The 14817-nt window shown below is 42.1% G+C and overlaps 1 protein-coding gene across 3 annotated transcripts in view; it reads left to right on the plus strand.

The window, feature by feature from the left end:
• Positions 1–764: 764 nt before the first annotated feature.
• Positions 765–14817, plus strand: part of SLC44A1 (solute carrier family 44 member 1) — a 212292-nt gene continuing 198239 nt past the window's right edge. For all 3 annotated transcript variants that reach the window (XM_029203110.1, XM_029203109.1, XM_029203107.1), the window contains exon 1: positions 765–1015. In XM_029203110.1, coding sequence (XP_029058943.1) covers positions 980–1015 — 36 coding nt within the window. In that variant the 5' untranslated portion in view covers positions 765–979. The remainder of the gene's footprint in view (positions 1016–14817) is intronic.

Here is a 14817-nt window from a genome sequence, read left to right on the forward strand (position 1 = left end):
ATTGTTTTTTGTGGACTATTCTGTATAAAAAGTTTCGTTTAGATCCAATATGGCTCTGAATTGACAGAACTGTAGAATTTTTTTGCCTTTTCCCTATTTTCGGCCCTTTATAACAATTTCGACCTTGGGTGCATTCCATTAAGCTCTTGGTGCCCTTCAAGGCTCAGTTTCCACATCAGCAAAATGGGGCGAGTAGCAACAGTTGCTTGTTTCTCCTTGTCTTCAATCACCTACTGCTTCTGCAGGGGTTTATTGCGTACGCTTTCCCCTGGATAAAATCAGCCACCTGAGAGGTAAGAAACCAGCGGGGTCCTCGGGTAGCGCGCCTACTGGGGATGGCTAGCATCTCCGCAAGCCTCGCCCGTGCCTCCCAGGTCCGGAAGCAACCCGACACCATTTCGGCTGCGAGCCTGTCCAGCCCTCCGGCGCCCCAGCCTCAGGCGCCCTCTCGCACCGAGGTAGCGCTCTGCCTCGGTGCCACCGCTAAATTGGCTCGGCAACGCGCAGGTTCCGACGCGCGCCGAAGGGCCCGGCCTCGTTTTGGCCGCATTCGCCCGGCCGCCCGCGCGGCGCTGCACTGGGGGCGGGGAGTCTGATGGGAGAAGCGCGCGGCGCTGAGAAGGCGGCGGCCGGGGAGAGGGAGCCGGAGAGGGACTGGGCGCGGGAGGCCGGAGGCGGGGGACAGGGGGAGGCGCCGCCGCCGCCGCCCGCCCCTTTCTGCTGGGGAGCAGCTGCAGCAGCAGGAGCGGAGCGGGAGCCGCGCAGCCACTACCGCCGCCGCCGGGGGATGTGGTCGGCGCCCGCCCCGAGCCGCGCCGCCTCCTGAGTACCCGCCGCCGCCCGAGCCGCCGCCGCCGCCGCCGCCGAGCCGTGCGGAGCCAGGCCGCGCCCTCCCCGGGCGCCCGCCGGCTCGCATGCCGAGGGGCTCCGGGGCGTAGCTGCGCGCCCGGCGCCGCCTCCGGGCTCCTCCGGCCCCGCCATGGGCTGCTGCAACTCCGCCTCCTCAGCCGCGCAGGTGAGGGGCTCCCGCCTCCCGGCCGCCCGCCCGGATGCCTCCCCGCGCGTGCCGCGGGCGCCCGCAGCCTCCCACTACCTGCGAGCGTCCCCTCAACCCACCGTGCACTCCAGAGACCCCCACTCCCGCCTCCCTCTCCCGCCTCCCCCTGTCCCGAAGATGCCCCCGCGCTGGCTCCCAGGGCTGCCGATTCGCAGGCGCCTCTGCGCGGCCCCCAGGGCGCCGCTAGCTCTGCCCAGCCCCTTGCCGACTTGGCCGCCTCCTCCCAGTAACACCTGAGCGGCGCGTCCCGCCAGCCCGCAGGTAGAGGCAATAAGGGCGTCTGCTCTCTGCCCCTGGTGGCACCCCCTTCCCTCGTCTTCCGGGCCTGGTTCCTCTCTTCCTACCTCCTTGGAGTCTTCCCCCTCCCCATCCACAGACTATTTTCTGTGCTCCCTGGAGGAGTACCCCCAGTATGGGCTGTTCACCCCTCTCCTACCTTATTACAGTTTCTCCTCTTAGATATTCTGTCCCTTTTCTCTTGCCCGCCGCCCCCCGTCCGGGTTCAAGTGTTTAAGCGGATCCCGGAGCCCTTCTACGACCCGCTTCCCCGATTCTAGCCGCTCGCTTCCCACCCCATCCCATCCCCCCTTTGTGCCTTGACCCCGGGCACCGCGGCCTCTTCGCACCCCGAGGCCCCTGCGGGAGCGCGGGGATTGGGCTGAGAAGGAGATTGGGCACCTGGTGGGTGACGGGATCGTTACGGAGACTCCCTCTTTGTTGCCAGTGTAACAGGAGGAAGAGGTGCCGAATTTAGTTTTTCTGTGTGCACTGGCTGAGTGTTGTCGCTGAGGGCTGAGATGCAGAGATTTCTCCCAGCTTCTACCCTGCCCCCATCCAGATTTCGCTAACCTCCCTCTCTTTTGCCGATCCGAGCCCTTAACCTGGATAGAAATGTTTAGACAACTGTATAAGGATCAAACGTAATAGGACTTGACTGCTGGCCACTAATAACTAAGAGGACCTGTTTGTAAATTACCTAATTTAGTGGATTAGTGAGTGTATTTACAAATACGATAAAAAGCCATCAGGAATACTGCATCAAACTGTCTGGTGGTGGTGTATGAAAAATAGGCTCTGACAACGCCTGGGATGTAATCTCACAGTTTCATTAGTGTAGAATGTAACTGTGGTCTTTGATTTGTTTGTTTTGGGGGGATACAAGGGCTCTTGTTTTTAGAAATAAAGGCTGGTCCGTTCTTGGTGAAGAAAAATGCTAGTTTGGAAAAAAAAATTCCTTCAGAGATCTAGCATCTGTGATAATGCCAGAAGTATTTTGCTGCTTCTAAATGACTATATATAACTCAGTTTTAAATAACCTGCATACTTGTTCTGAAAATCTGAGATCTGTTAGAAAATGACTAGAATTGCAGATGAATGGAGGACATTTATGTTTTATTAAGTATCCATCCTATTTGTCTACTTCTTTTTTGGGTGTTTGCTTACTCTTTTTTTGATTTTTTTTTTTTTCTTTTCCTATTAGGATCATAGTCAGGCTGACTGGTTTAGTTAGTTAAACCTTCCTGTTCAGTTAGAATAACAGAGAAAAACTATATGTAGTGGTGTTAGGAAGGAGAGGTCGATAGACCACAGTTTTCATATTAACAGATAAAGGTGTGGAATCACACACTACCTTTCAACTGGTCAGAGATTTTGGGGGAGAGGGAGGAATCTCCTTGGGTGCTATTCGTCTAATATTTACTTAAATATTATTTTCACCAAAAAGATACCTTTCCTGTCGCCTTTCTTTTAAGAATTGGGTTATTTTGCATCCTCTTTTGGAGATGAAATGCCTTTAAGACAGTATTGGATAGTTTATGGATGGCTTGTTCAGTGTTTAATCAATTAAATTTGGAAGGGATGGATGCTGGACCAAAACTCTGCTTAACAGGTCTTGCATTTGACTAGCTCCACATCTTACTTTTCAGAATGCTGTCCCATATATTTTCCTTTCTTCTTCCTCCTCTTGCAGCCACTGTTTCCTTCATGCTGTGCTCTACAGACAAGATGCATGTCATGCACTCTGAAAGGTGCATTTTTTTTTCTGTGGATTCCTATAACCAATCAACAGCAGCTTTAGGGACTTGTAGTGTAAGTGGAGCATTGAGGTTTCGTGCCAAAGAGCTGGTCATCATTTTTTTTTCCTTATTTGAGATTTTGGCATCATTCTTAATTTGTGAAATGTTACCAATCTGCTGCATTTTAATGCTCCTTTCAGTAGCATCACCAGTTAGGATAATATAGTATCTGTATGAGTTGTGTTGAAACAAAATAGGGATGCAGCTGCACATCTTCTCTAAATGTGAACCTCCACATCACTTTGAACCTCTCTTAGAGGCCTCAATTGTATTTTCAGGCAGAGTGTTTCTTTCATCCCTTCTACTGAATTGTAAACTTCTTGAGTATAGGAACTGTTTTTATTTTCCACATGTTTGTATCCATTGCAGTGCCTCACTATACCTTGTACATAATAAGTTGCTCAGCAGTAGTCAATGAACAGAATATAGATACACAGATTGGAACATTTGAACATTTGGCTGGCGAGTAACATTTAATATGAATCCAGTCCAGAACTATGTGCTGTTTTACTTCCATGAGCTGGTTGAGTAATGCCACCACGCCACCCTCTTCAAAGCTCAAATTGCAACTAAGTTAAAATTCACCTGCTTTTCCCACATTCCTTCCCATTCTGTCAATGGTACCATCAGTTTGCAAAATTGAGCAGGTTTTTTCTTTTCTCCTGGTGCTCTGCTCAGTGCTTATTATATTTTAGTTGGAGCAGTGGCTATAACATCTTAAAAGAGCTTGTCTGCAAACTCTAATGATAACCTGCACAGCACATCAAAACAATGCGCTTTGAGGTAATCTGCAGTTCAGTTTAGCTTTTCTCAGTGGTATCATCAGCAACTTTCAAGCCCTGGCAGGTTTTATCAATGTAAATATAGCGTGTTTCCTCTTTGTAGTAGGAATTCACTTTTGAAATACATATAATTTATTTTCCCTCATAGTCTCTTGCTATGTTGTAGACTCTCATAAAAGAGTTTATTGACTTCCAAACTGCTTCATCTCTTGTAGTCTGTTCTGGTATTATTTTCATTTTCTTGGCAGTGTCTGATTATCATAATTTGCCATCAAAATAATTATCCTGTTTTTGGATTTAGATAAAAGAAAAGCATCACATTCTATACTTACTTGTATTTTACTGTTAAAGGAGGAAATTATTGGCGAAATTATTTGTGCAGTATCAGATATGTGTTTCTAAGAATCTTAGTAACTCTTAGATATATTTATAGAACTCTTAATAGAACTCTTATTTTTTTTATTTGTGGCCACTACAAGTTACTTGCTAATATTAGTAATTGCTCAACACAAGCCAATACATGATAGCCTTTGCCTAAAAATCTCTTTGAAGAGAACATAAAAGTGAGATAGTCATGAGTTTCTTTTTACAGCACTAATCCTCCCTAAGATTCTTAAAATTTATTCCCAACTCTCCATAATTCGTTTGTTCTGTTATAACCTGACATAATTTCTATTCTTGCAATGTTAAACTTCAAAGTTCAGTTGTAAATCTTCTGATTTATGAAATGTTCTTTCCCATTGACAAACCAGTTTGAATAAAGGAGGCTTTTGAAGGATTACTTAGCAAATTGCCAAAAGTCTTTGTCGTTAATGGCTAGATCATCATTTCTCACAGCAGCGCTTTGGAGGCCAGGAGATTTCGCAAGTGCTCTGAAGTTCTGTGTCCTTTGGTTCTAACCTTAGAAATTGTGAGAGGGATGGAGGGGAATCTTTCTGATTGAACAAACTGCCCCTCATATCTCTCTGACTTGAGGAGAGATTGGTCTTGTCTCTGGTCTCGTCCCGTGTCTTCAAATTGAGAGCTAAGTATTTAACTGTGTTTTTCTAGCTCTCATATCTTGTCTCAGGAGTAATGAAAAACAATCAAGTGGTTCACAAATACTGGTTAACTTTTGAGAATGTTAACTGCTCTTTAACAGAATTTTATTAGTACTGTAGTCTCCTTCTGCTTTGTGAACTTTGAAGTCAGAGGGTAAAAATGAAATTTGAAGAGTGTCCAGCGAAGTAGACCTGCTCTAACTGGAAAAAAAAAAAACACAACATGAAGACAATTTATTTTTTTCTTCTTCTTCTGAATACTATGCTACTAGCATAGAAGATCCATTCCTCCAAATAATGTAAATCAAAGTTAATCTTAAAATTGGCTGGAAAGTAATGTAAAAATGGTGAGACTTTTTGTATACCTATTTTTCACAGCCATTTTCATGTTTTAATTTCTCTAGTAACTCTGAAGTTGACTTTACTTCCGTTTTACAGGGGAGGCAGTTGAGACTTGGACATTAGTTGAGACTTGGCTGAAGTCTCAGAGCTACTAAGGGATCCATCCAAACTTTACCCCAGGTCTTTTGAATGTGAGTCCTGTGCTTTTCTTTCTGCGTTCACGTACATGCTTCCCCTATCATAAATTGCAGTTCATTTTATCTTTAGAAAAGGTCCACTCAATAACATTTTGAATTAAGGAATGTCCAAGTTAAAGTCATGCCTTTTTGAACTTGCTGCAGTTACTAGCTGGAGAACGACATAATGTGGTACAGCAAAACTAGTCCAGTTAAAAAGTTCCCAGGCTTAACAAATACTACCAAATACTATTTGATGTGTTAATCCTATCATTTAGAAATGTTATTGGCTTGAAGGACATTTATTTATAGAAATATGTTCTCTATTCTATTACAGGTAATTGGTTAGTAGCTATTTTACTGTCTCCTTCCTCCCCAACCCCCCCCCCCACACCCCCAAAAAGAAGAAGTAAATATTTCAATTTCATAATTTGGCTCAGATTTGGGGGCCTCTAGTTTATCTTTATTAGAGATAAACTAGGCCTACTATCTCTCTTTTCTATTGAGCTAAACTAGAATGTAGAGATAAGAAGCAGTCTAAGGTCAGAGAGATACATTATGAGGTAGCTAGGACTAGAAACCTACTTAGTCACTTAATCTCTTGAGCTTTCTATAGTTAGTATTAATTCTTAATGTCTTAAGTCTTCTTATCTTTGTAACCTTGGCTCCACATAGGAAACACTTAGAGAACGTGTAAAAACACGGATTCCTGGGTCCTCCTTTCAGAGGTTCTGATGTCATTGGTCCAGGGGTATTTTTTAAAGTTCCCCTGGTGATTTTCATGTTCTGCCAAAGGTTAAAACCCACTCTTACACACCCTTTCTTTAGATAATTCCATCTCCTTCTCTGGTTTCAGTTACAATCCATATGCTGACAAATCCCAAACTGAACTACTGAACTGAAACCAATTTTTTCCTGGCCCCTGAGCTATACTTGGCACTTCCACTAGAATGTCTTGTAGGCACCTCAAACTCAGCGTGTCAAAACTGAACTCAAAATGTGTAGGCACATACACACACATCTTTTTCAGTATCTTTGGTTCACTGAATGATACCAGTATCCTGGTGTGGAAACTGGAAAACCGAGGCACATAGGAAACCTGCCTCTCATTATTCCATACCTGGTCACCATATCTTGCCTCTTTTACCTTCTAAACTCCACTACCAGCCCCCTAGTTTAAGCTTCTGTCATCTCTGGCCAGAACCTTGCTTCCATATCTCCCCATATTCATTCATGCTTCCTTCTAATTTTTCTCCACACCGCAGTCTTAGTGATCTCTTTAAAAAAATCCAAAGCTGTGTGGGGATTGTGTCCCCCACCTACTTGAAACCTTTTAATGGTTTCTGATTGCTCTTAGGGCAAAGACGAGAATCACTGACCCTAGCCAACAGTGCTGCATGGGCTGGTCTCCATCTCTCTTCAGCATCATTGTCTTCTCATACCATGCTTCTCCTTACTCTTTGTGCTCGCTCCAACCTCACAGATTCTTCAGGAGACTGTATTCTTCTTTTAGAGCTTTTGCACATGCTTTTCACTTGTTGGGATGGCTCTTTGCTTTTCTCCCTGGCCTTTGGCTGCCTGATACTCATCCTTTAAGTTTCAGCCTCAGAGTCACTTGTTTGGAAAAGGCTTCCTTGATCCTTCAAACCAGGCCATGTCTCCTCATTAAATTCTCACAGCCTTATGTATTTTCCCTATGAACACCTAAAGCAATATGCAGTTAATGTCTAGACTAGGAGTTGGCAAAACTACAGCCCATGGGCCAAATCTGGCCAGCTACCTGTTTTTGTATGGCTTGCAAGCTAAGAATGCTAAAAATGGTATCTATATATTTAAATGGGGGAAAAAACTCAAAAGAAGAATTTTACATGAGAAATTTATTTCATAAAAATTATATAAATTTGAATTCCATTGTCTGCAAATAAAGCTTTATTGATAAAACCACATGCATTCATTTACACATTGTCTATAGCTGCTTTTATGCTACAGTGGCAGAGTTGAGTGGTTAGTTGTGACAGAGACCTTATGGCCTGCAAGTGTAAATATTTATTCTGTGGCTCTTAGGGAAAATGTTTACTAACCCCTGGTCTAGACTGAGTTGATGAGGAGAGGGACCATGACTGCTTTGTTCATTGCTGTTATTCTCTGTGCTTAGTTGGTACCTGGTACCTGGTAGGTGCTCGTGAAATATTGGAACAAATTAGTGAATTTGTTCAAATCTCTTTCCTTTCATGGATGGATGTGGATAAACTCCAACCGTAGTGACTCTGATGTTTTAAAATTCAATATAGGGACTTCCCTGGTGGTTCAGTGGTAAAGAATCCGCCTTCCAATGCAGGGGACATGGGTTCGATCCCTTCAGGGAACTAAGATCCCACATGCTGGGGGGCAACTAAACCCACATGCCACAACTACTGAGCTTGAGCGCCTCAAGGAGAGAGCCCACATGCCGCAAACTACAGAGCCTACGCGCTCTGGAGCCCGTGCGCCACAACTAGAGGGAAGCCCGCACGCTGTAACAAAGACCCTGTGTGCCACAACTAAGACCCGACACAGCCAAAAAAATAAAAGCAAGAAATTTTTTAAAAACAAAAAGTAGTTACTTATAAAAAAATAAAATAAAATTCAATATAAAAAAATTTTAGGGACTTCCCTGGTGGTGCAGCGGTTAAGAATCCGCCTGCCAATGCAGGGGACACGGGTTCGAGCCTTGGTCCCAGAAGATCCCACATGCCACGGAGCAACTAAGCCCATGTGCCACAACTACTGAGCCTGTGCTCTAAAACCCGCGAGCCACAACTACTGAGCCCACGTGCCACAACTACTGAAGCCTGTGCGCTTAGAGACTCTGCTCCGCAACAAAGAGAAGCCACGCAACAATGAGAAGCCCACGCACCGCAACAAAGAGTAGCTCCCACTTGCTGCAACTAGAGAAAGCCCGTGTACAGAAACGAAGACCCAACACAGCCAAAAATAAATAAATAAATTTAAAAAAAAAAAAAGGAAAAAAAAAAGCCAAGGGCTTCAGTGTAAAAAGAAGTTTTTTAAAGGACAAATACTTTTTTTTTTTTTGACGGTGCCTGGCGGCTTGCAGGATCCTAGTTCCCCCACCAGGGATTGAACCCAGGCCCAGGCAGTGAAAGCACTGAGTCCTAACCACTGGACCACCAGGGAATTCCATAACAGGACAAATACTTTCGAAGAAGATTCTCAAAAGAAGTTTTAGCAGCTGTCTTAAGCAGCTTCTCTGTTGCAGGTATACGTCTCCTGTGTGAAGCAAGTGTACTTGTAGAGGTGTAAGTTAGGGGGTGTTTTTTTTCCCCTGATGGACTCCTCTCTGATTTCATATCAGCTGTAGAGTAAGATGTACTTAAAAAAACATTTGGTTGATAAATTACTGGAATTTTTAAAAATAATATTACTTTTTTTTAGCTGCTCTCTATAACATCCTGCAATCAAATATTTAGACATTTATTTAGTAAGGAAACTATTAAAAGCTATTTTTATCCTAATTTTTAAGGTTGCGAGATATGCTGAAGATTGCTGAACAGACATGTTTGATTTCTGGATACATTTGTATAATGTAAAATAAGGAAAACAGCAAAAAGATGGAAAAATTGAAAATATATGTTTACTTCAAGATGTTCAAGTAGCAGGGAAGGTATTAAAGTTTGCTTCTTTTTTTTTTTGGTAGCATTATGATAATGGTAATGATAATGATCTAGTAAGATTTTTCATTATGAATCACTTAAGGATGATTCAGCTTTAAGAAATGAAAAACCTTAAATCTAAATAGCTAATACATTAAGGAAAACTTACTATCTCTTATAAGTTGAGTGGTAGGGTGGCTTCCAGCTTGGTTAATTCAGTGGCTTGATGATGTCAACAAGGACCTGAGTTGTCTCTTTTTGTCATTTAAGGAAGTTAGTTTTTCCCTCACTTAGCTCCCCTTGTGATCCCAAGATGGATGTGACTCTGACAGACTCACGCCGATCTGCCAATCTCCAGTGCTTTTTCTTTCAGTAGGAGTTAGGGAGGGCTGCATACTCATCCCTAAACAATCTCTAGCAAGGGGGAGGCAAGGGCACTCTAATTGGCTTAGACTAACCAGGATTTCCCTCTGAGTCAAGTGGCGGGTGGAGCAATACCAGAGCGAAATTAGGACTCCGCCACTAAGGCTTGGGGGTGTTGGGGAGAGTGGTGACTGAGTAGGCAGCCAATGGTATCTGCTTACATAGTTTTGTCATTTTCTTCTGCCTATAAGATCACACTTGTATGGTGTTTCCTAACATTTTGTTTATAGCTCCATTATAAAAGCTCACATTTCATAGTTGAAAGTCACACAGTTATCTTCCTATTTCCCCAGTGCTACTGCTCTAGCCACTGCTGAATCCCCGTCTTTCTCTTTTCCCCACCCCCACTGCTTCTTTCCCATTCTGAGGCAAGCATAGCTTCTGGATAAAGAAGAGCATTTAAGGTTGGAATAATGGTTAAGTAGGTAATCAGTTTTCCCACAACCAGTGGGACCCAAGAGAACCTTGGGGGTTACTATAACCTCTTCCCTTTCAAGCTCTCAATTTCCTTTTCTACCTCTTCTCACTTCTTTGTGTGTTTATCTCTGTCCGATTGGTACTCATTTTTTTTTTCTTTTTCCCTCCTTTCCCCTAAAGTTTTCTTTTTCTTCCTTTTCTTTCTACCCCTACCTGATGCACTTAAGGGGCTGTAATACTGAGTGGAATATACTAGCATAGAAGAGGAGAAAGAGAGTGTCTTTTTTCCTCCTGTTTAATTTTGGTTTTTTTTGTTTTTGTTTTTTGGTATAGCAATAGTAAAACTGAAGATTCACATCATTATTTAGAATACCTCTATGATGTAAAGAGCTCTCACAGTATAAAAATTGCTTCTTTACAGAAGGAGAATTAGTAAACTAATATGTAAATATGTTCAGTCTTGCTAATAATCAAATTAAGGGTACATAGACACCACTTTCGTCTGTAACTTTGGTAGTTAACAGAATAATATTAATTGCTCATGTGGTTTCAACTCAAGTATACTTTATTGATTTGCTGAATAAATGGTATGACCCTCTTGGGACACTGTTTGATGACATACATTGAAAGCCATAAAAAAGTTGACACCCTTTAGTAATCCAAAAGTACACTAAATGCTAGATGACATTACATGCGGCATTATTTGTAGTAGCAAAATAGTTTAACTTTAAACATAATATTGCTGATGTAAAATTTTCTTAATATAAAATTCAGTTGAATTTAGTCTGCTATATGTGTCTCACTTCACCATACCCTTAATGGATAAGTAGCCTTCTGCCATCCTTTAAAGAAATCCTTTCCCTACTGCTGCTCTAAAAGGATATTAGAATCTGAGAATTAAACACCATCTTGTACTGGCAGGAGTGTGGGCTGTATAGCCAGACCGTATGGCTCTGTCACCAGCTGGGTTATTTGGGCCAAATTCTTAAGCATTTTGTGTGTGTGTGTGTGTGTGTGTTTACATCTTTATTGGAGTATAATTGCTTTACAATGGTATGTTAGTTTCTGCTTTATAACAAAGTGAATCAGTTATACATATGTTCCCATATCTCTTCCCTCTTGCGTCTCCCTCCCTCCCACCCTCCCTATCCCACCCCTCTAGGTGGTCACAAAGCACCGAGCTGATCTCCCTGTGCTATGCGGCTGCTTCCCACTAGCTATCTATTTTACCTTTGGTAGTGTATATATGTCCATGCCACTCTCTCGCTTTGTCCCAGCTTACCCTTCCCCCTCCCCATATACTCAAGTCCATTCTCTAGTAGGTCTGTGTCTTTATTCCTGTCTTACCCCTAGGTTCTTCATGACATTATTTTTCTCTTAAATTCCATATATATGTGTTAGCATACGGTATTTGTCTTTCTCTTTTTGACTTACTTCACTCTGTATGACAGACTCTAGGTCCATCCACCTCATTACAAATAGCTCAATTTCGTTTCTTTTTATGGCTGAGTAACATTCCGTTGTATATATGTGCCACATCTTTATCCACTCATCCGATGATGGACACTTAGGTTGTTTCCATCTCCTGGCTATTGTAAGTAGAGCTGCAATGAACATTTTGGTACATGACTCTTTTTGAATTATGGTTTTCTCAGGATATATGCCCAGTAGTGGGATTGCTGGGTCATATGGTAGTTCTATTTTTAGTTTTTTAAGGAACCTCCATACTGTTCTCCATAGTGGCTGTACCAATTCACATTCCCACCGGCAGTGCAAGAGTGTTCCCTTTTCTCCACACCCTCTCCAGCATTTATTGTGTCTAGATTTTTTGATGATGGCCATTCTGACTGGTGTGAGATGATATCTCATTGTAGTTTTGATTTGCATTTCTCTAATGATTAATGATGTTGAGCATTCTTTCATGTGTTTGTTGGCAGTCTGTATATCTTCTTTGGAGAAATGTTTATTTAGGTCTTCTGCCCATTTTTGGATTGGGTTGTTTGTTTTTTTGTTATTGAGCTGCATGATCTGCTTGTAAATTTTGGAGATTAATCCTTTTTCAGTTGCTTCATTTGCAAATATTTTCTCCCATTCTGAGGGTTGTCTTTTGGTCTTGTTTATGGTTTCCTTTGCTGTGCAAAAGCTTTGAAGTTTCATTAGGTCCCATTTGTTTATTTTTGTTTTTATTTCCATTACTCTAGGAGGTGGGTCAAAAAGGATCTTGCTGTGATTTATGTCAGAGTGTTTTGCCTATGTTTTCCTCTAAGAGTTTGATAGTTTCTGGCCTTACATTTAGGTCTTTAATCCATTTTGAGCTTATTTTTGTGTATGGTGTTAGGGAGTGGTCTAATCTCATACTTTTACATGTAGCCGTCCAGTTTTCCCAGCACCACTTATTGAAGAGGCTGTCCTTTCTCAACTGTACATTCCTGCCTCCTTTATCAAAGATAAGGTGACCATATGTGCGTGGGTTTATCTCTGGGCTTTCTATCCTGTTCCATTTATCTATATTTCTGTTTCTGTGCCAGTACCATACTGTCTTGATTACTGTAGCTTTGTAGTATAGTCTGAAGTCAGGGAGCCTGATTCCTCCAGCTCCGTTTTTCGTTCTCAAGATTGCTTTGGCTATTCGGGGTCTTTTGTGTTTCCATACAAATTGTGAAAGTTTTTGTTCTAGTTCTGTGAAAAATGACAGTGGTAGTTTGATGGGGATTGCATTGAATCTGTCGATTGCTTTGGGTAGTAGAGTCATTTTCACAATGTTGATTCTTCCAATCCAAGAACATGGTATATCTCTCCATCTATTTGTATCATCTTTAATTTCTTTCATCAGTGTCTTATAATTTTCTGCCTACAGGTCTTTTGTCTCCTTAGGTAGGTTTGTTCCTAGATATTTTATTCTTTTTGTTGCAGTGGTAAATGGGAGTGTTTTCTTGATTTCACTTTCAGGTTTTTCATCATTAGTGTATAGGAATGCCAGAGATTTCTGTGCATTAATTTTGTATCCTGCTACTTTACCAAATTCATTGATTAGCTCTAGTAGTTTTCTGGTAGCATCTTTAGGTTTCTCTGTGTATAGTATCATATCATCTGCAAACAATGACAGCTTTACTTCTTCTTTTCTGATTTGTATTCCTTTTATTTCCTTTTCTTCTCTGATTGCTGTGGCTAAAACTTCCAAAACTATGTTGAATAAGAGTGGTGAGAGTGGGCAACCTTGTCTTGTTCCTGATCTTAGTGGAAATGCTTTCAGTTTTTCACCATTGAGGACGATGTTGGCTGTGGGTTTCAAATTCTTTAACATTTTGTGCCTCATTTTCCCCAGCTGTGAAATGGGAACAATAATAAAACCTGTCTCACAGGCTTGTAGCAAACTGCACACCCCATGAAAATATCTTAGACATTATGATATTAATGTAAACTAAGGCTCTTAGATGTTCTCCTACCCATTAATACCCCCCTAAAAAAATCCTGTGTTTGGGTTTTGGAAAAGGGACCTCGACTTCCAAAAATTTTAAACTGTGTCTGGAAGATGAGTGTTAAGGGTAAAATGAACAGCAATAAGGAGAGGCTAAATTGGATGGTTAGGAGTTCACTGGAGAAGTTAAGAAAGGATGGACTAGTTGGAGAGTGGGCTTCCTGAAAATCATCCTTGATTTGGCTTTGAAGGATGGGTTTAGAAAATGTGGGAGGATAGACAGATTTTAGTATAAAGCAGGGACAAGAGAGGACGTTCCAGTGAAAGGAACAGCTTGAACAAAGGCAAGGAAGCCTTTAACTGACTGCGTGTCCATTTGGAAAGGAGACCTGGCCAGAGTAAAGAGAAATGTAACATGTAGGGAAGACTACTATTCCAAGGGGAGAGAAATGGGCAGCCATGGAGGGTTTTTCAGAGCTGTGTAAGGAGTAATTGGAGCCTTGCCTGTGCCTGAAGTGAGAGAAAGGGAAACAGGCCACCCTGGAAACCGTTCAGTAACTTGAACCAACAGTGTAAATGGGAAACAGAAGAGACATTATAGAATTGAAATAGGACGGATTCTCCTGACTTAATCTGGATATGTGGGATAACGGAGAGGGATAAAACCGGTTTAGAATACTGTATAATGGAAGAAGGGTATTATAATTGACAGACATGGGAGTTGAGATGGAGACTAGAATATGGGGAGGGGAAGATGAATTTAATTTTGTGTGAACTGAGTTTGAGATGGTATTAATACTCCATGTAGCAATTTCCCATAGGCAGTTGAAGATCCAGAACTGGATTTCAGAAAATGTTCTAAGTCATATGCATAAAGGAGATGCTGTAAGGATTGGTGGTCTCCCAGGGGAAGGAAAGGGCATGGAATATGAGAGCAGACCACTGGGTTTTTCCCTGCTTTCATTCCCTAGTTGTCTGCCCTCATAGAATAAATTTCATTTGATTCTTGCAACTCTGAGATGGGTATCAGTGTTAGCCCCATTTTACTGATTAAAAAACTGAGGCTTGGGAATTCCCTGGCAGTCCAGTTGTTAGGACTCGGTGCTTCCACCGCCTGGAGCCCGGGTTCAATCCCTGTGGAATCCCTAAGATTCCACAGTGTGGCCAAAAAAGAAAAAAAACAAAAACAAAAAAACCGAGGCTCCATTTGCTGCAACATGGATGGACCTAGAGATTATCATATTAGGTGAAGTAATCAGACAGAGAAAGACAAATATCGTTATATCACTTATATGTGGAATCTAGAAAATAAGTGATACAAATGAACTTATTTACAAACCAGAAATAAACTCACAGACATAGAAAATAAATTTATGGTTACCAAAGGGAAAAGGGGGAGGGGATAAATTAGGAGTATGGGATTAACATACACACACG

This window comes from Monodon monoceros, unplaced genomic scaffold (genome assembly GCF_005190385.1).
Source record: "Monodon monoceros isolate NGI ecotype Baffin Bay Population unplaced genomic scaffold, NGI_Narwhal_1 Super_Scaffold_5, whole genome shotgun sequence".
In the NCBI taxonomy this organism is placed as follows: domain Eukaryota; kingdom Metazoa; phylum Chordata; class Mammalia; order Artiodactyla; family Monodontidae; genus Monodon; species Monodon monoceros.